The sequence below is a fragment of the Psammomys obesus genome, unplaced genomic scaffold (genome assembly GCF_907164565.1).
Source record: "Psammomys obesus unplaced genomic scaffold, mPsaObe1.curated_primary_1811, whole genome shotgun sequence".
NCBI classification, from domain to species: Eukaryota; Metazoa; Chordata; class Mammalia; order Rodentia; family Muridae; genus Psammomys; species Psammomys obesus.
The window spans coordinates 5,700,258-5,720,827 of NW_026585895.1; the positions used below are offsets into that span (position 1 = coordinate 5,700,258).

A 20,570-nucleotide genomic window follows, 5' to 3' on the forward strand; every position below is an offset into this window, starting at 1 on the left:
AGAGCCCCTCTATGGCAGACTCCTGTCCTGTTCCCTGTTTTCTCCTGCTTCCAATGTCTACTGTATTTGCAATTCTGAATGAGGATTGAGCATCTTCCCTCGGGTTCTCTGTGTTGTTTAGCTTCTTTGGGACTATAGATTTTAGTATATTTATCCGTATTCTATGTCTAAATACTGAAACCCCAACCAAGGACCATGCATGGAGAGGACCTAAAACCCCTGCTCAGATGTAGTCCGTAGACACAATCTCCAAGTGGATTCCCTAGGAAGAGGAGCAGAGGCTGTCTCTGGCATAAACTCAGTGGCAGGTTTTCTGATCACCTTCCCCTGGGGGTTGGGGGGGTGCAGCCTTGCCAGGCCACAGAGGATGACAATGCAGCCAGTCCTTATGAGACCTGACAGGTTAGGGTCAGATAGAAGGGGAGGATGTCCTTCCCTATTAGTGGACTAGGGGAGGGGCATAGAGGGAGAAGAGGAAGGGAGGGTGGGACTGGGAGGAGACAGGGAGGGGGTCAAAGCCAGAATACAAATTGAATAAATTATCATAAATAATAATAATTAATAGAAAATATTAAAAATGAAAGCACATGGATTGATGTCTAAAACTAAACAGTACAGACAATGAGGCTTTGGAAGCCTCTAAGAGTGAAAGATGCAAGCATCTGCTCCATTTCTGCATCCAGGACCCGGAGTGTCCTGTGGGAGTCAGGTTCTTGTCCCACTGAAGGCAGACTGGATCATCTCCAGTGTACATAAGGGCATGTCTGAGGCTGCAAAGCTCTCTGCCAATTATATTACATAGGCTCTCCATTTCCAAGCTTACAATCCAGTAGTGTCCCCCCCACCCCGACCACTTTCAGACCTATATAATCTACAAATTCATTAAAGTGCCTGTCATCTGAGACTCAAATACAGTTGACGCCAATCCTGCTCCTTGAGCCTGCATCCTTCCCAGGGTCTATGGGCTAAGACCTGTTGCCCAGCTCTTCCTGAACTTGCCTGGTTTGCTTTCCGTGGAATTAGATCTGTGCGAGCGTCATCTTTCTGCCTCACAGTCGCCATTCCTTGCCTCTGACCCACTGCTTGGGTGTTGGAAAGAGTGATTGCCCATTGGTTATACGACTGTCCAGCATCCCCATCTCAAGAGTGTGTTTGTAGAGAGTTTGAGAAACGACAGAAATATTGCATATCGAAACTGTGTATAACTCCCAGTTAAATATGAGAGAGCCATACTTGAAATCCAAACACAAATACCTTACCTCTAACTGGGTTAAGCTGGTAAAACAAGTTGTTCTTTAAAATGGCATTCAAAATTATTTTTAATTTTTTTCTTGATTGAACAAGCAGAACTTTTTGTTTTTCAGCACTTACACCTCCCTCCTCTCGTTCCTCTAAGGAGAAAACATGGAGGCACTCAGGCCTCAAGTGGGTGGTCCTCCAGTCTTAATGATTCCAGAAATTACAGTTTTACATAGTTTTGACACTCTGTTATTTCTAAATATGAACAATTATAGTTGGAATCTGAGCAAGGAATAAAATGTGATAAATTTTAAAGGAAAAGTTGGCAGCAGTAACTGGAGGAAGAAAGCAACATCAAATACTTGAGATTTGAAAACTAATTAACATTGACTAAATAATTACAGGTTTATAAATATAAAAGAGCATTTTTCCTTTTTATGTAAAAGTCAATTAATTTGACTCTTGACCCAATTTTCTGAGCATAGTTGAACACAGCATCTTCTAACTTTATTTTGTTTTGTGTTTTTGAGACGAGATGTACATAGCTCAAACTAACCTTGAACTTGAGTTCTTCACCTTGGAGCCTTCTATTTGCTGCGATTACAGGTGTGTGCCACCATACCCAGCTTCTTTTTCAACTTTCAGTCACAGAAGGTCTGTTATAATTGTATAGTAGAAGCAACATAATTCCTTCATGCAGCATACATTACGCACCAGAATCCCTGCTGTGTGCAGGAAACAACAACAAAGGAAGATTCGAGGGGCTGGAGAGATGGCTCAGTTGTTAAGAGCCCGCACTGCCTGAGTTCAGTCCCCTGCATCCATACCAGCAGGCTCACAACTCCCTAGCGTGCTACAGCATCAGGCAGCCTAACACATCTGGACTCTGCTGGCATCTGCGCTCACAGGTACAGATGCCCCTGCGCCCACCCACTCCCCCCAAAACTCCAAGCCCCACGTAATAAAGATAACAAAGTTTAAAATGGAGATTACTTTGCCCCAGAGACAGACAAGACAATATGTTGTTTTAAAAATGGATCAAGTGCTTAATGAAGACACTAGCAACTTAATACAATCTTAGTCACTGACCATTGATTCTGGAATTTAAGTTTTCTTTTTTAAAGCAATTGTCATCATTGTGTCAAAAATAGTCAAACACAGTGTGTTCTAACTTTTAAAAAGAACTTGTGATACAGACATACTCACAACTTTAAACATAGTATATATGTTTATGTATAATGTATATATTGGTATATGCACATATACTACATATTAATACATACACTATATGTGTCCAGTTTTACTTCATTAGGGCACAATTATATTTTTACATATTTGAGTTTCCTAGTAATGGTCATTTGAAAGCTCCCTTGGACCCTACACCAAGCTTTTCCCTAGAGATAATAATCTGGATTTGAATTAGTGTCCTTGAGCTTTCAAGCATACACCTTAGACAGCATCACAGGTGACATTTGAGCTCTCAAAATTTACAGGAGCCTACAGAAACAAGAACAAGTCTTTATTAAAATGAATAAGCTTTAACAGTGTCTGCTAAGTGACTTGGAAAATGAATAGGCCCAGTGGAATCAGGACTCTGCCTGGCTCCAAGGGATGGTGCCCTGAGGTGGGCACTTAGGGATGGGTTACAAGATCTCCCTTCTGGACAGGATGAGGCTCCAGGCATTTTAAGAGCCCTTCTTGGGGAAGTTTTTAACATGCCATTGATGTAGGAGTGGAGATGTGCTTGAAAGCAGTCATATACAGCTTTAAAACAAACAGAGACTATATATAAAGTTATAGGGGATTCTCTGTAATAAAATATAAAAGAAAAACCTTAGAAGGAAAATGTAGAAGGAATGAGCAAAAAGTAGAAGAAGCCCGATAAAACATGACTATTGAATTTTGTTGCTATATTTCAGGATTGGTGATCTATTCCTAATTAATACAGTCAATCAATGGTATTTTTAGCACACACTAGGGAGATTGAGTTCTAATGCCATTATGTTCAGTTTTGCATCTAAACACTAATTTCGCAAGGCAGGGGAATATAACGAAGCCACATTTACTTAATTCTTTTTTTCTTGCAGTGTTACCTCACATTCTATTGCTGTAGCTGAAATAAGCTTTCAGATGTGAAGCCAAAGAAAACAGAGACAGCATTGAAATATCTACATTTATTCCTAAGAAGAGTAATTTCCATTAGTTTGCTATTAACTCAAATCTGTGTCCATGGGGTTGATCTTCTTAGGGTAAAAGAAAAAAAGGAAAGGAAGGAAGGAAGAAAAGGAGGAAGGAAAGAAAAAGATAGTTATTTCTTAAAAGTTTTGTTTAGTGTTAACCTTATCTTTATAAGCAACTCATAAGCCTCTCTTTCTTGCCCTCCCCCATCAAATTAACTGGGCAGAATAGTCCCAGATGATCAAACCAAAAAAGAAACTGAAAATATCCATACATACTAACTCCCCCTTCTTTCATATGATTCCCTGCACTCTGCCGAGGATTTGGTTATGAGTCTCAACATCTGCTTTGATACACTGCTAGGTAGAGTCTTTCAGAGGCCCTCTGCGGTAGGCTCCTGTCCTGTTACTTGTTTTCTCCTACTTCCAGTGTCCATTCCATTTGCCTTTCTAAGTGAGGATTAATCATCTTACCCTGGGTCTTCTTTCTTGTTTAGCTTCTTTAGGTGTACAGATTTTAGTATGTTTATTCTGTCTTATAGGTCTAGTATCCACTTATAAGTGAGTATATACTGTGTCTTTCTGCTTCTGGGATACCTCACTCAGGATGGTCTTTTCTAGACCCCACCATTTGCCTGCAAATTTCATGATTTCCTTGTTTTTAATTGCTGAATAGTACCAAGAACCATGTATGGATGTAACCTATAACTCCTGCTCGTATGTAGCCCATGGTAGCTCAGTATCCAAGTGGGTTCTTTAGTAAGGGGAACAGGGACTATTTCTGACATGAACTCAATGGCTGGCTCTTTGACCTTCCCCTCACTTCCCACCCCCCAGAGGGAGGAGCAACCTTGCCAGGCCACAAAGGAGGAGGACATTGCAGCCAGTCCTAAAGATACCTGATAAGCTAGGGTCAGATGGAAGGGGAGGAGGACCTCCCCTATCAGTAGGCTTGGAAAGGGGCAGGGAGGAGATGAAGAAGGGAGGGGGGAATTGGGAGTGAATGAGGGAGGGGGCTACAGCTGGGATACAAAGTAAATAATCTGTGATTAATATAAAAAATAAAAATTATATAAAAAAAAAGAAACTGAAAATACCTAAGGATCAGTACCGTGCTTTTCAGAGCAGGTGTCTTCACTGTGACCTGCTGTTCCTAAGCCAGGGGCTCTGGGGGCTCTGACTAACTAGGTCTAAGTGGCCCCAGAGATGGGCCTCCTGCAGGGGACTCCTTAGTTAACCTAATGTGCTGCTGGGAGCAAAAGCCATGGTATTGACAAGTTCAAACAACTTCATTCAGCTTCATTACTGCACATATGCAAGCCCCTACACACAACGCTTACAAAGATGTCTTTTCAGATAGTAGAATATAGAACAGTTACACTCCAGGTTCATCCGCTCTCAGAGGTTAGCCGACACCCACCCTTAAGTCGCATTGGGTCATGCTTTGTTCCTTAAGCCTTTCTCCCTCTTCTGGTTTACTCTGATGGAGATGGGCTCCTTCTGGTTTCCTCCAGCTCCTTCTCTCACAGCTACTGCGCCTTCAGCTGATAGGAAGTGGGAATTAGTTCTTTAGAAACAGTTGATGCTATTTATACTTGAAATGAATGATTACCGCGATCTTCCTGAGGGCTTCTCAACACCCTCTGTGCATATTCATCCTAAGGGAGGGCTATGTTTTCGTATGTAATTGATTATAATTATATTGAAAAATTAATTGCTGTATTGTACAAGAAAATTATATTCTGGCTTCACTCGTTGACAGAGTATCTTGAGAATAGAAGCTGATGAGCGTATTCATTTTCGGGAATATCAATGTCAGATTGTTCTGCAAGGAAGATGCTCAGCGACAGTGGGTTTTATATAATTCAACTTCTTGGGGGAAACAATTTAGGTAGGCTTTGTCAGGTTTTTCTATGTGATTAGGGTCAGAGTATTACATGAATATCCTCCAAATGTTTCCAGTAAAATGTTGAATTAAGTTTTCATGCTGCTAAATGAATTAGTTAACATCACTTCTTAACTGAATATCAAGGAGTCATTATTCTGAAACTCAGAGGCTAATGATAATGACTGACATTTATTAAGCAGTTACTATATGACACATACTTTGTAAGCAACTTTTATGAATTATCTCATTAAATCCTCATAATAACATTAAGAACTATAAATACATTCCCACAGAAATATGGGAGCAAAATTACTTATGAGTTTTGTTGTGAGGCTTGAGGAGCTGAAACAGTTCATGACGACAAATAGTGAAATTGAATAAACTATGATGGTTATCATCTTTTAGTTTATACACAACAAAAGGGAAGTAATTTAATGGAGTTTTTAATGTGTGTGTATGTGAACATGGAGGCCAGAAGAAGACTGAAGGTATTCATCATCAGGAGCTTTGTCTACACTATTTCTTTTGAGCTAGGGTATCTCATTGGCTTTGAATTCACCAGTTAGGCTAGACTGGCTAGCCAATGTTCCCTAGGAATCCAGCTCTTTCTGCCTGCCCAAGGCTAGGTGTGTATGTCACCATACCTGACATTTTTTGCATGGGTCCTAGGGATTGAGCTCAGATCCTCACACTTGAAATACTTTTATCTATTCAGCTACCTCTTCAGAGTGTTAAACTGGCTTCCCTTCAGACAAGGAGTAATTTACCTCATTTTGCTATTTAGATCAGTATCCCGTGAGGGTGGTCTTCTTTTTCTTCACAGAGAACAAAAATTGGAGCTTTCTAAAAATCAGGTTTTTTCCTCTAAGTTCAGAGACCTTACTTCTAACTGGTTTTGCTAGAGAGACAGGTTTTCCTGAGAAATGGCATTGGCTTGTTTAACAATATCATTTCTTACTAAGTCATGCTTGTATCTTTCCCCACTTTTCTTTCTGAGACCATATGTGCTCTTACTGTGTTTGCTCTTCCTTCTGGGTATGCTACTGTGCTACTGCAGAATCTCACAGTTACTGTCTAGTTAGCACCGCTCCCCCCACACGAGGGTAGCCAACATCTGTTAGAATCATCTCCATCGCCTTCACTGAAGAGCTCCATCTCTCGGGTTCTCTTCCAACGCTGAGGTTCAGAAAGCCGTAGCACAGGCAGCACTGGGCAGCTGTAATACGCAAACTTCCCGCCCCAACAATGAAGTAACTTTCCCATCACAAATCGCTACTGAGAGTCCTTAGCTGTCTTAGGCTGAGATGTACAGGCAGCATGGAGGACATGCCAGCAGTTCCTTCATGCCAACCTAGAGGAATCTGGACAGCTCACGTAGACACAATGCTCTGTAACTAACACTGAGTTACCCATCTTTAGCAGAGCTTCCTAACCCCTGGGCAAACACTGGAAGCCTGCAGGAGAGAGGCAAAGCTGAAGCAGTCCTCACAGCGCGGCTGAAATGGACAGTTGGTTCTCGCTGGGAAATGAAATAGAAAGTAACAAAGTGGCAATCCTATGTACAGATGGAAATATGTGAGGCAGCAAGTTGATGTTGGCTATTGACATTCATAGAGTACCACTGATGCCAACGTAATTGTGTGATGTTCATAAAGACACATGCACCTGCAGGAATTTTGTTACACTCTTTTGTGAATATATTTGCTGTTATTTGAGGCAGATAGTTGGAATATTTTTAATAGATAGATTGCTGCAGCACTGTGCAATTAGTTCTCAAATTAGCCAGTTATTAAGCATTAAGGAAAAAAAATACCTAAAAAATTTAAAGTATCAATTTTAGTGCATTAAAAAATATATCTCTCAAGTGGAAAATTACATATCTTGAAAACATTCATTTTTTTTTCTGTTTCTATTAGTTACACATACTAGTTTCTCCCCCATAAAGAAATGACAATCAAAGCCTGTTTGTGTGGTTTCTGGGCCCCTTGCAATGCTCTCCTTTCCGTATCCCCGTCTTTCTTTCGTAGTTGGAGCTATTCTCAAAGCACATTTACCCATTTCCTCAGCCCTGTGGCCATTCTCACAGTAGCAGTGGCCTTCTGAGATAATGGCACCATTCGAGGACAGTTCTCTTCTGGCCACGTCCACTAAAGATGTATTTCAGAAGTAATGGCTGGGTTTTCTTCCCCCTTCTAAATGATTGAAACAAACGTGACTTCGTTTCTATTCATGTAGTTTAATTTTTTCCTCTAACATTTGTAATAATTTTATCTTACAGTTCTAATGTGTAGGATGTAAAGCATGTTTTTAAAAGAAAAACAAAACCCTGCCTCTTTCTACATCCTTTCCGCTTCTTCCCTTTAGTCCTTGTAGGCAGCAGTCTGTATTTGGTTTTTGGTTTATTTTATTTTGGTTTTGTTTTTACTTCAAAATTACCAGTTATGTGTATGTTTATCAGATACATGTATGTTTTTTTCTTGCTTTATCACACAAAAAAGTGACACAATTCTAAATTCTTTATTATTTTGTTTTCGCCTAAAAAACTACGTTAGCAGTCAATCCATACTATTTCTTAGGTACTTCCTTGAACTTATTTTAATTGCTACAAAAGAGTATATTGTGAGCTGAGTCTCTAAGTCTGGGGCCAGCCTGGTCTATTTCTAGCAAGTTTCAGGCTATTCAGGACTACATAGAGAGAACTTGTCTCAAACAAGAATGTTGTGTTTTCTGCACTAGCTGTCATGAAGACTGAGTGAGATGAGGTGTCTTGATGTTGTTATATCTGTGATCATAAATGGTGCGACACTAATTTCCTACCTTAACCCTCAAAGATGAATTTCTTGATGTAAATTTCTGAGTTAACAGTTAAGAGGCCCCTTCTGTAGGGATTATACCATCTCTCAGTAAAGTCCCTTTGGAGAAAACACTTTTGGGCACAGGGACCAGGGAAGGATTAGGATCCAAACTGCAGCATGCCTCCAACTGTTAAGTTACAGCTAACCGTAACTCCCCAACTCTCCGTTTCAAAGTCTCCCCGAGGATAGTAAACATCCTTGCCTTCTTCCTTGGAAGAACATGAAGGATCTTGTGTTTCTGCATTAAGACGGCATGCTGTCTATGATAGACTAGATGAGAATATACTATGGGATAGAGAGGCATGTTCTATCCGTCTTACTGCAGAAGCCATTCCTCTCTGTTGTCTTGAGCCTTTCTCCTCAAGCCCACTCTGGGAATGAATACTGGAGCCTGTTATTGCTTATACTTTCCATTCTTCAGGGAGAGAGACTTATCTTAACCTTCTTCGCTAAAAGGGCTTGGGAATTGTTTCTTGCAATCCCCTGACACACTTTACATAGTCCTGGGTGGGCTGCTCTCTTAGGGGTTGACTCAGCACCTTGTACAACCATTTCTTCCTGGTGTTTTCGTGGAAGGCGGACATGTCCTCTGCATTTAATGAATTCATCTTTAGAAACTATTTCAACAACTTGTGCAAGAAATGGTCCATTTCTTCTTGTTTTCATATTTCACTCCTACAGAGGTTAAGGGCATCATCTGGTTTTAGAAATGTGTTTTCTTTTGATCTGAAAATTCTCTATCAATTACAATGTATATTATTATTTTCCATTTTCAAGGATTGAATTAGTTTATTGTTTGCTTTTTGATTCTTTTCCCTCAAGAAGTAGGACATTTTTGTATGTGGCGTGGCAGTCTTGCTGGCTTCCAGGTTGGGGTCTTTCCCATAATCTCCAGCTGTAATCCCCACCTCCTGAGGCCTGGGATTACAGGTGTCATTTTGTTTATTAACTTGACCCTCTTAATTCCTTCTCTATGCCATTCATTTTTGCTTTTGTCTTTATATTCTTCGTAATGCTTTTGGCTTAATTTATTATTTGAATTCTAAATTTTGGCCTCTGTGTCCTGCTTGTTTGAGACTACCTCACAGCAGATTCCTGGACCTCTGGTTCTTATTCCTGGGACCTCTTCCATGCCGTTTCCAGAGCCAGAGCTAACAGGGCTTGTGTTGGGGATCTATTAATTGTGCATAGTCACCCCAACATCAATTTTTACATTTTACCACCATTTGTGTTTGTTTTACTTTTACAACTGTCTATTCAGTTCATGAGTTCATTTATTGATTGGAATTTTTGCTTTTCTAGTGTTTGATTTTTGGGGTTCATTCCATGGTCTGGGTACTAACCCCTTCTGATGTGTGGTTGGCAACAGTCTTCCCTGTCTATACACTGTCTCTTCACTCGGGTTTGCTCCTTTGGTGGGAGCAAAGCTTTGAGACGCTGCAGATCACCAAGAACATTTCTTTAAAGAGCACACCCGGTTACAGCACTCACATACGACCCAGAGAAGCTACTTCAGTAAAACTTTCTAACTAGATTAAACATTAAATTAAAAACATTTATGAAATTATTATCTGTTATTTCATAATTTCCTACTTTGGTGGCTGATTAAATAGACAATTATGCTGTAATTAGATTCTTGAAATGTTAATTTATATGATAATTATTTTAACATCATATGGTTGGTGAAAAGTAAGTTGGTCCATTGGGTGAACTGCCTCTTATCTGTCCCTTCTTTCTTGCTTGTTCTCTCACAATCTAGCTGCTATTGGCTCCTTTCTAATCTAAATACTGAAGTGCTGAGGTGATCATTCCACCAGCAAGTGATTCCTTCTGTGAATTGCTGGCCCCTTCGTGTTAGCTGGCAGAAAAAGAGATTTGTTTACACTAGCAAACTGCATGTGAATTTATTTTTTAGTTTAAGTCGAACTGTGGCGTTAGAATTACTCGTATCTCAGGAGTATAGATCAGTACACATATGCTTCTATTTGACAATAAAGGGAAATCAATGCATTTTAGTATAAGCCTACTGAGCCAGACTGCCACCACCTCTAAGCCCTGTTGGGAAATAGTCAGATCTCCCGTGAGAGGCTTTTACCACCCCTGTTACTCATTAACAAGGCACAATTGACCCTTAGAAGCTCTCTAGCAGTGTGGTTAGCTGAGAAGTTTGCTTTTCCTGTTTGGGCTTTACCTTTCCAAAAACTCAGTTGCCTTCCTGCTTAAAATAGTTGTGAAAATCTACAAGACTGTAGCAGGATTCTGGGCTCCTACCCGCATTGAGAACCACACCATTTCCACGGCACTGAACTCAAAATAGCACAGATGTGAGTCTGGGGGTGACATCCCTGAAGCTCTCGGGAGCCTTTGTGCAGAGAACCCCCTGATTAACCTCACCCTTCATGGTTCATCGACTCACTGATAGATCAAGTTTAAACTAGTACATATTAGCACATTTGCTACTAACAGAGGAGCAGTTGGCCATTCTGCTTTGCACTGCTGCTTCATTGCAAACTGGCATGCTTAAAAGGTCTCTCCTCCACAGTCTGAATTGAGAGGTTACCAGGGGACCGAGAAGCCAGTCAGTTGCATATTAATGTTGACTCGTGCTTCTATTTAAATCCTGGATTATCTACTGGGGAGGCGCCTATATTATTGTACAGTTACGAATATGTGCTCACCACCACTGTGAAATTCATTTTTTTTCCTATGGGATGGGGATTTAAATGTCTCAGTATAGTTTTATATTAATCAGTCTGTCCCTGGATGAGGTCCTGACTCTGATACCTGGTGTTGTAGCATGCTAAATTGTTGATTGCTGAGTCCTTTGTAGCTGCTAGTCTGACATACGTTCTCATAGTCTTTCTATATTTCCATGTTCTGTGAAAATGTTCTATTCAGTCCGGAAGGCAAGCTATCTCCCTTTAAGCTACCTGCCGCAGGAGTCACTCCTTTTCTTAGGCTTAAAGGACCACACCTTCCCTGCCCCACTCAGAGGCACTCAGGGTGTCTGAGCATTTTCATATACTTGCAGTTCTTTTCATGGAAAATTGGCTTACAGAATCATCTGGCAATAGTAAGTGGTGAATTTTGCTTTGGCTTCATTGCTCATCAGTGCCATCCTCTTGGCCACCTGCTTCTCAGCATCTTCCTTTCTCTTGTGAGATGATGAAGTCTGAATGCCCAGTGGAGCTGAGGGATACCACACTGAGTCCAAGACAGGGTTGAAAAATGGAGGCCGTTTTGCAGAGCAAACAGCTCCATATACACTGAGGGCAACCAGCATCTCGCTCCAGCTGTACTGCCTGCCTTGTGCTATGGTTGATTTGTTTCCTGGAAAGTGAATGGATTTAAGTTCTGAGCAAAAGGATCGGCATTTTTTTCCTATGCTGCTATTAACTTAGAAAATAATTTGATAGCTCTTAAATATTTTCTACCAACTTTAGTTCTGTAGATACAGAGGATCAGTGTGAGGTTCAGGCTGAGCCCGTCAAAGTTTGAAAAGGTTAACCTGCCAATGAAGAAGCAGTTGCCTTTTCCAAGCTTAGATGTCTGTCACAAAAACCGTATTTGATAAATCTCTGCTTCTCCATTCAGTATTTGTCTTAGCATTTTCATTTTACTTTAAGAATTAACAAAAGTGTTTTATGCTTCTTGTCTGTTTTATCCTATAGCTTTTTGGAAATTATTCTATATTGCAGCTTGTCAGTGATCATTTCTTGATTAGATTTTTTAAATGCAATTGAAACCTCAGTTTTATATTTTTATTTTCTGAATATATATCAGTGTATATATGTATATTATATATGTATGTATGTATGTATATAGATTGAGTATCTACTAGGTGCCAGATACATTGTCTACAGACTAACAAAGGTAGCAGAAAGCAAAGACACAAAGCTTTTGACTTGAGGGAACCATGTCCTCCTAATACAAGAGAAATGTAAAGGATCGAATAGTATATTTCCAATTCCTCAAATGACGGTCTGTGCTCTCAGGAAGTAGAAGAGAAGTGTTTGTCGCTGTGACTTTCTTGTAATAATGGAGTGTGCAGCGATTGCAGGATCCCGGTGTGGCTTTGGTCAGGGCGTTCTATCGCAGCGACAGAAACAAAACTAGGATGGTGCGTGTATTTCCATCATCTCGATTCACGGTTCTTCATGCTTTCCCATATGGGGTTAAACAACCGAATCAGCGTATTACAAAGAAGATACGCACATTGTAACACGTCCACCCGAAATCCTTTGACATGTACCTGTAAACCAGCCATTTCACAAATACCCACATACATTGTCCACCAAACTCGCGTATGGCTGGTCCACACCAAAAAGTTCCTAGATTTTTAACATTGTATTTTTGTTCATTTCTACTAAGACTCTTTCCTTTAATTAAATACATTTCAATGATATGCCCTTTCTTTCCCCAGTTGTGTTCTCTTTGACATTGATTTTGGAAGAGCCCGGATTGCTGGTCCTGTGGACACATTAGTGGCTGTAAGGATTTCTGGGGCAGCTTGTCTAAACACAGTTCTGGCCTCTCGACACTCTGACGCGCTGTGCCTAGGATGGCTCCTCCTATTAAGATGCCAGGGGATGCTTCCGTACCACACGGCGGCTTCTTTATCTTGTCATTTAGCCTGTCCTTTTGGCCTCTGCATACAAAATTTAGAATATATAAAACTGAGTTTTCAGTGAAAAGTGTAATCTGATTCACTGTGGACATTTTAGATAAAACTGCAAGTGGCATCGTGGACTTCCTATTATGAAGGTGGCATGTGATGCTGACTGTCCCACCATTAGTGAGGCGAAACTGACACCTGACTTAAAGATGTGACAGCCAGCCTCTCCTGTCGCAAGCCTTCCATTTGAAACCAGTAGATTCCGAGAGACTATAGCTCTCAATAAATACTCCTCATGATGATTTTGAGATGCGTCAGCCATCATTTTCTCATCAAGTTAGAGGGAACGTAGATATTTCAGTTCAATATATATTTTTTAAGATTTATTTATTATGAATACGGTATTCTGCCTGCATGTATGGCTTCTGGCCAGCAGAGGGCACCAGATCTCACTATAGATGGTTGTAAGCCACCATGTGGTTGCTGGGAATTGAACTCAGGACCTTTGGAAGAACAGCCAGTGCTCTTAACCTCTGAGCCATCTCTCCAGCCCCTCAGTTTAATCTTTTAATCAGAGTTAGTGCCATCTTTCTATGAAGGGGATGTCACCTCTTCATCTTGGGGTATTCTGCTACTTAGAGACATGGGGCCACTTTATTTTTTTTTTATTTTTTTAAATTTATTTTTTTATAAATTACAGTTTATTTACTTTGTATCCCTACTGTAGCTCTCTCCCTCATTCCCTACCAATCCCACCCTCCCTCCCTCATCTCTCCTCATGCCCTTCCTCAAGTCCACTGATAGGGGAGGTCTTCCTCTCCTTTCATCCGACCCTAGCCTATCAGGTCTCATCAGGACTGGCCGCATTGTCTTCCTCTGTGGCCTGGTAAGTCTGTTGCCCCCTGAGGGGGAGGTGATCAAAGAGCCAGCCATTGAGTTTATGTCAGAGACAGTCCCTGTTCCCCTTACTATGGAACCCACTTGGAGACTGAGCATCTTTGGGCTACATCTGTGCAGGGGTTCTAGGTTATCTCCATTCATGGTCCTTGTTTGGAGTATCAGTTCCAGAAAAGACCCCTGTGCCCAGATTTTTTTGGTTCTGTTGCTCTCCTTGTGGAGCTCCTGTCCTCTCCAGGTCTTTCTATCTCCCCCTCTTTCATAGATTCCCTACACTCTGCCCAGAGTTTGCTATGAAAAGGCAGGATGATGCTTCATTTGTAAGGAGCCGTTTTCAAAGCCAGGTGCAAATGCTTCTGACCTGAGCAAGGGAAAGATGAAGTTGCCCTTGATTGAGAGTAGACATTTTCTCCATCATAGAGCAAAGCAGTAAGCCGCCAGAAGATTACAACCTAAATCAGATGTTCTTAAAAGAAAGCAGGGGGTTCAGAAGAAAGATTACTGACTGGCTCAGCCTCAGATGCTTACTACTTGCTGTAAAGGAGCCAGGGTGCCAGAGCTTGGTGTGTGTGGGTGGGTGGACGGCAATGAGGGGCAGCACACGGTGCAGATAAGCGCACGGACAACAGTTAAGGGAATGGCCAAACAGTCAGGAGCCTGGAAAACAGACTGACGATGAGGATGAGGCAGAAAGCACACTTCCACAGCAAGGGGCAGAATATGTCTTTTCTGTGTAAACGTCTGGGAGAGAGAAGTCATGCTGAGGAGATAGCGTGCCACATTCCATCGGTGTGCCTCCCCATCAGCGCAGAGGAGAGGACATGCTACGTGTGGGAACAGTTTCAGGCACGGGAGAAGCATGGATGTAACAGCCAGCACTCCTCGGCACCAAGACTGAATACCGCCATCCTTAACTAGGGACGTACTGGCCCCGAGCCCCCGAGAACTGGCCAATCACTGAGTGGCCAGTTGCTTCCATTGCTTGACATTGTATAAAATCAGTTTTCTATTCTTGAGGCACATTCTAGACATAGGTTTGCATTCCCATCTGCCATGTTTCTCATGCTGCTCCCCGTGGCCCTTCGGGAGGCCCAGTTCAATACACTCGTATTCTTTACAAGACAAGGGGCTCCTTGATATCAAAAGAAGTGACATGATTGGCTAATGATGGGGTTCGATAGCTTTATTTTGCATCTGTGGTGTAACACAGTATTCTGGACAGAAGAACAAAACAAAACTGTCTTCTATCAGCAGAGTTCATAGTTCCACATCCAGCAGGCTGTGAGTTCTGTGGATGAAGGGGTGTTAGCCAGAGCACCCCACCCTCACATCCACACCCAGCAATAACTGCTTCCTGCCTCTGTATAACTTTCAGTCCTGCTAATTTAGAAGTTTTATCGTAAGCATACTTTTCCATGGGTTCATGAGAACTGTTCAATCCAGTTGGACATGTAAAGCAATCAGGCCATTTTACAGAACCAGATGTCAGTCGATGAACCAATGTGTGAGTTACAACGTGGGTAGCTGCACGGGGAAGGACATTGCTCATTATCAGAGGAAATTATGTTGCCTAGGAAAAGAGGAAAACTCTGCTTCTATTTATAGTGCACTCATGAAGTTGACATCAGCAAGGCAACACAAGTCTGAAATGGGAAATGGCCAGCCTCATGTCTGAATGTTAGCGATCAGACTAGATGGAAATGCTAGCAACATGATGATATGTGTCTGACTTAAAAGCTTCTGTGGAGAATACTCAAGGTATTCCTCCTGCCAGATTCCAGAGCTGACAGGACTGTCTTTGATCAGTACAGCTAGACAACCACTGCAGATAGGATGTGGAGCAAGTGGATTTTTCTAACAGTTGGAAAGAGGGGTTGGAAAATAAGCATTATTGATATTAAAACTAACTGTTAACCTAGAAAATCTAAGAGGTTACAGGGAAAACCGATGATGGAAAATGGAAGGATTAAAGACAGGTTATATGCAGAAATATGCTATGTAGCCAATATAAATCCGGGGACAGATGGGAGGAAGCTGTATTGACAGCAACAGGAGGGAAGATGAAACAGTCCAACCACCAACACTTATCTGAAAATAGTTAACATGCGCCCGAGGGATGTAGAAGAACTAAGTATGCGGAAATATGTGTTTTGTATTAAAGAAATTTAACGTCATAAAATTCTTCGAGGTAAATTTATTTTCATGTAGTCCTATAGAACAACAGCAGGATTTATGGTACCAGATAAACTGATTTTAATGGCCATGTGGGGGTGCAGCTCAAGCAAGCACTTAGCATGTGCAAGGCCTGGGGTGCAGCCCCCAGCTCCCCAAACATCTCCAGCAACCACCCCACAGCAAGGTGGTACATGTGAGTGAATAAACAGCTCTCCCAGTGCATGACAACAGGACATACAGGGTAGGTGAGGAATTCTGCACGTCTGACAGTAGCCTTGAGCTTCCTGGGATGGGGCCAAGCTTGTGGCTCAGGGGCAACCTTGTGGCTCAGGGGCAACCTTGTGCTTCGTGTGCAGGAGGACTGAGTCAAACCCTAGCACAAACCAGGAAAATCCCAAGCTATTAATAACAGAACCAAACAGAATCTGTGGGGAAAAGATTGTTCAGTTAATGAACAATGTCAGGTCAGGTGGATTGCCAAGTGGAGGAAAAAAAATAAAGTAAAATTTCCATTTTATTTCTTTTACAAAAACAAGTTTCAGATTGAATTTTTTTAAAAAAAAATATGAAATTGAGACCACAAAAGTATGAAAAGAAAGTAGAAGTTTTTAATGCCCCAAAGGACTTTTAAATATGACATAAGAGTTAGAGGCCATAGAATAAATGCTAGAGAAACTCAGTGGTAGATACGTAAAAGTGAGAAATTGCAGCACGAAGAAAATGTCATTAATAAAAGCCCAAGGCAAAGGGCACCACAGAATACGTCTTTCTCACTTGTATGACAAGCAGCAATAATTTTCCTACAGGCCAAACCACTGTTGTAAGTAATACAACCGAGAAAACACACCGAACACACTTGGAAAACATGGCATGAAGTACCAGCTTGCCCCAAAATGGAAACAGTTCTTAAATATGTGCGCGTTCCCAACCTCTCCCATAAGGAAACCCTGGACCCTGGACTGAAAATGGAATGAAGTGGATGTCTTAATTACATGTCCTTTGTCAAAGCGGACTCCACCCAGGTCATCAGACTTGGAGGCAGGGGCTGTAACCAGTGAGCCATCGCACCAGCCCTGAAGTAATCTTTAAACGCTAAACCAAACCCAAAGAAGACGTGGAGACGTAGAGTATACGTGCAGACAGCTTGTGCATGTCTGCATGTTCCTAGAGCAGTTCCTGGTCAGTGTTTGCCTCCCAGGAGGGAAGCTAGGGGTCCTGGAACAGGCAGGAGATTTTGTCCCTCGTTTATGCTTTCACCTGTCTATAAAAGGTTCTCAAATATACATTTCCCACTGAGGCCCTTTGGGGCAAAGGAGAGCACAGACCTGAGGCCTCCAAGGATCTGGCTTCAGCCTTGGACAGTGTAGTCAGCGGAGCAGGAGTGTCTATGGAGATCTCCAGCCTTTGGCAGGTTGCTTCTCTGCTAGGTTTGTCAGGGAGGCTCTTGGAGCCTAGGGTCAGAACCTCCAGACCCACCCTCCTCTCCAGCCTGAACAGTAAACAGTGTGATTTCCATCACAGCACCACAGAAGGCTCCTGAATAGTGACCCCCTGTCCTTTCGTGCTCTGTGAGACAAACCCAGCACTGTTTCTTGCTTTCTTGGACTCCCATCAGCAAAGTCTACATTTTCACCTGCTCATCACACCCCGCACAGGAGTATCTGGATTCAGTTCATTGCCTTACCAGTGACCCAGCTCTCTCACAGGGTGACTGCCTCTGTCAATCTGAGCAGCTGTAGTCCAAGCGGCCCCTGAACTCACAGAGATCCTCTCGAGTGCTAAAATTACAGATCTGAACGTCAATACCTCGTGTGTATTCAGATTCACAATTCACCATGTGCATGTTTGTGAAGACGTGCCTTAGCAGGTACCAAGAACCCATAGCATCACATGGAGCGTGTTCAGTTCTCAGTTTCCCGTTCCCACCACCCAGTTTCCTTCCTCTCAGTTCCAGGCGCCCTCACTGCAGTCTGTTCCCTTTAGTCTTCTTTTTTAATTTTATTTTTTTCATATTAATTATAGTTTATTCACTTTGTATCCCAGCTGTAACCCCATCCTCTCTCTCTTCCCAATCCTGTCCTCCCTCCCTTTACTTCTCCTATGCTCCTCCCCCAGTCCAATGATAGAGGACCTCCTCCCCTTCCATCTGACCCTGGCCTATCAGGTCTCATCAGGACTGGCTTCATTGTCTTCCTCTGTGGACTGGTAAGGCTACTCCCACCTTCAGGGAGGTGATCAAAGAGCCAAACACTGAGGTCATGTCAGAGATGGTCCCTGTTCCTATTATTGGGGAACCCTCTTGGACACTGAGCTGCCATTGGCTACTTCTGTGCAGGGATTCTAGGTTATCTCCATGCATGGTCTTTGTTTGTAGCATCAGTCTTAGAAATGACCCCTGAGCCCAGATTTTTTGGTTCTGTTGCTCTCCTTGTGGAGCTCTTGTTCCTTCCAAGTCATTCTATCTCTCCCTTCTTTCATAAACTTCCCTGCACTCTGCCCAAAGTTTGGCCATGAGTCTCAGCATATGTTTTGATACACTGCTGGGTAGAGTCTTTCAGAGGCCCTCTATGGCAGGGTCCTGTCCTGTTCCCTGTTTTCTCCCTCTTCCGATGTCTGTCTCATTTGCCTTTCTGAATGAAGAGTGAGCATGGAATCAGCAATTAAAAGAAAAGGAAATCATGAATTTTGCAGGCAAATGGTGGGATCTAGAAAAGATCATCCTAAGTGAGGTATCCCAGAAGCAGAAAGATACACATGGGATATACTCACTTATAAGTGTATATTAGACATATAATATAGGATAAACATACTAAAATCTGTACACCTAAGGAAGCTAAGCAAGAAGGAGGACCCTTTAGTCTTCTTAACCCACCTGATTGCACCCCTCCTAACATCCACCAGGCAACTGAGGTGATGGCCACAGTGCCACTAGCTCTTGTACACACTGCCTCTCTCTCTCTCTACTCCATACTCACCTGCCTTGGACTCCTTGTGGACAGCCTCTCCCCACCCCAGCCCCGCCCGGAGAAGCCAGGTCTAATGGGTCAGAACTTCTCGTCAGTTCCACCTTAAACATATATGCAAAATCTAATTTTAACATCTATCACACACCGCTCTGGTCCTAACCATACATAACAACAACAAAAGTCCCTAGGAGCAACTATAAGGCTCTGGGGGGCCTGCCTGTGTCTTCCAGGGAGGCACCTTCACCTTCGCTGCCTTCTGTGCTGCCGATTTCTCCTTAGAACTGATACCTCGTGGCGTACTCCGAATTCCTTCACTGGTCACCCTTGTATGGACAGGGGCTTCCCTAACGGAGCGTCAGACTCCCTGCTTCTGCCTGATACACAGCAGGCAGGGAGGGGTTGCTGAAGAGATTGGTAACATGGAGAAATTAGAGCTGGGTTTTACGACACCACCTGTATGGGGGCTGTTTACAAATAAGAAGAGGACCCATGGACTAACGCCCCATGTAAAGTAAAGTAGATGGGCCAGGACACACCTCTGACTGTTGGAACCTGAAGTTTAAAGCCAGCTCCTGGCTCTGTCCTGGTTTGGTGAAAGCAAACCGGAAGTTTGCCTGGTTAGGAGACAGCAACAGTCTTCTCATGGGATCCGGAGTCTTACACCAACACCACACAGCAGCTGTCCTTTCAGTGTCCTGCGAAGGGGCAGAGCTTAGGATCATGTAAATGGTCTTCCCTAATGGTCAGGAGATGATTCAGGCATACATTATTTCTTGCTCAGATCAATTTTTCTGGTGTCTGAAAGTGAGATTTGTCTGACCTTAGAATGCCTCACACATCTGTTGCTATTCTAAAAGGAAACGTGTTCTCTTTTTGTGATTTGCTTGGTGTTTGTGTCAAGACGTCAACCTGTCAAGACGATGTCTAAAAAATCCAGGACCGTTTAACATGCGACCGTGAAGCCTCCCATTCCTAAATGTGCCAGGGCTGGTTAACCTAACTCCCAAGCTGTTCCATCACACACTCTTGTATACATGGTCCAAGCGTGAGTCACAAGAGGAGCCAGGAGAGAAATGGGAGCAATGAACAGGGTGGATTCTGGGATCACAAAGAAAGGTTCCTGAGGGGTGTGGGCTTTGGAGCCAGCCTTGAGAAAAATGGTAGAATTTTTTTTTAGTCATGTCTGAAACAGGAACAGAAAACCACGTGAAGGGAAAGGGGCCAGCGGCAGTCTTGGCTTTGATGAGCTGCAGAGGCTAGAGCTCTCGTGAGGGAGGTGAAGCCGACTGGAAAGGCTGTGTTAGCCCAGCTCTGTGAGCTCCTGAGGCTGCAGCACCTAGAGGAAGGAGAAAGGCGGTCCAGGTGGGGAGGCCGCTCAGGTACTGCTTTCCTCATCAGTGCTTTTCCAGACCTCTGAGAAGCAACAGGGCCTCATGTAATCCCACCCCAAACACCCTAACACCCCACCCCAAACACACCCAAGCACCCCCACCTCCAAACACCCCACCCCCAAACACACCCTAACACCCCCACCCCCAAACACCCCCACCTCCAAACACCCCACCCCCAAACACCCCCACCTCCAAACACCCCACCTCCAAACACACCCACCCCCAAAACACCCACCCCCAAACACACCCACGCCCAAACACACCCACCTCCAAATACATCCACCCCCATATACTCCCACCCCATGCATTCCCACCCCCATACACCCACACACACCCACACCCCCATACACCCCCCCACACCCATACA

General features: G+C 42.9%; 1 protein-coding gene across 1 annotated transcript in view; it reads left to right on the forward strand.

Annotated features, from left to right (window-relative positions):
- The window catches only part of Cerkl (ceramide kinase like), a 101,250-nt gene that overhangs the window by 40,357 nt on the left and 40,323 nt on the right, over nucleotides 1–20,570 (forward strand). Inside the window, 1 exon segment of the mRNA XM_055600582.1 lies at nucleotides 5,322–5,331. Within this exon segment, the coding sequence (XP_055456557.1) occupies nucleotides 5,322–5,331 (10 nt within the window).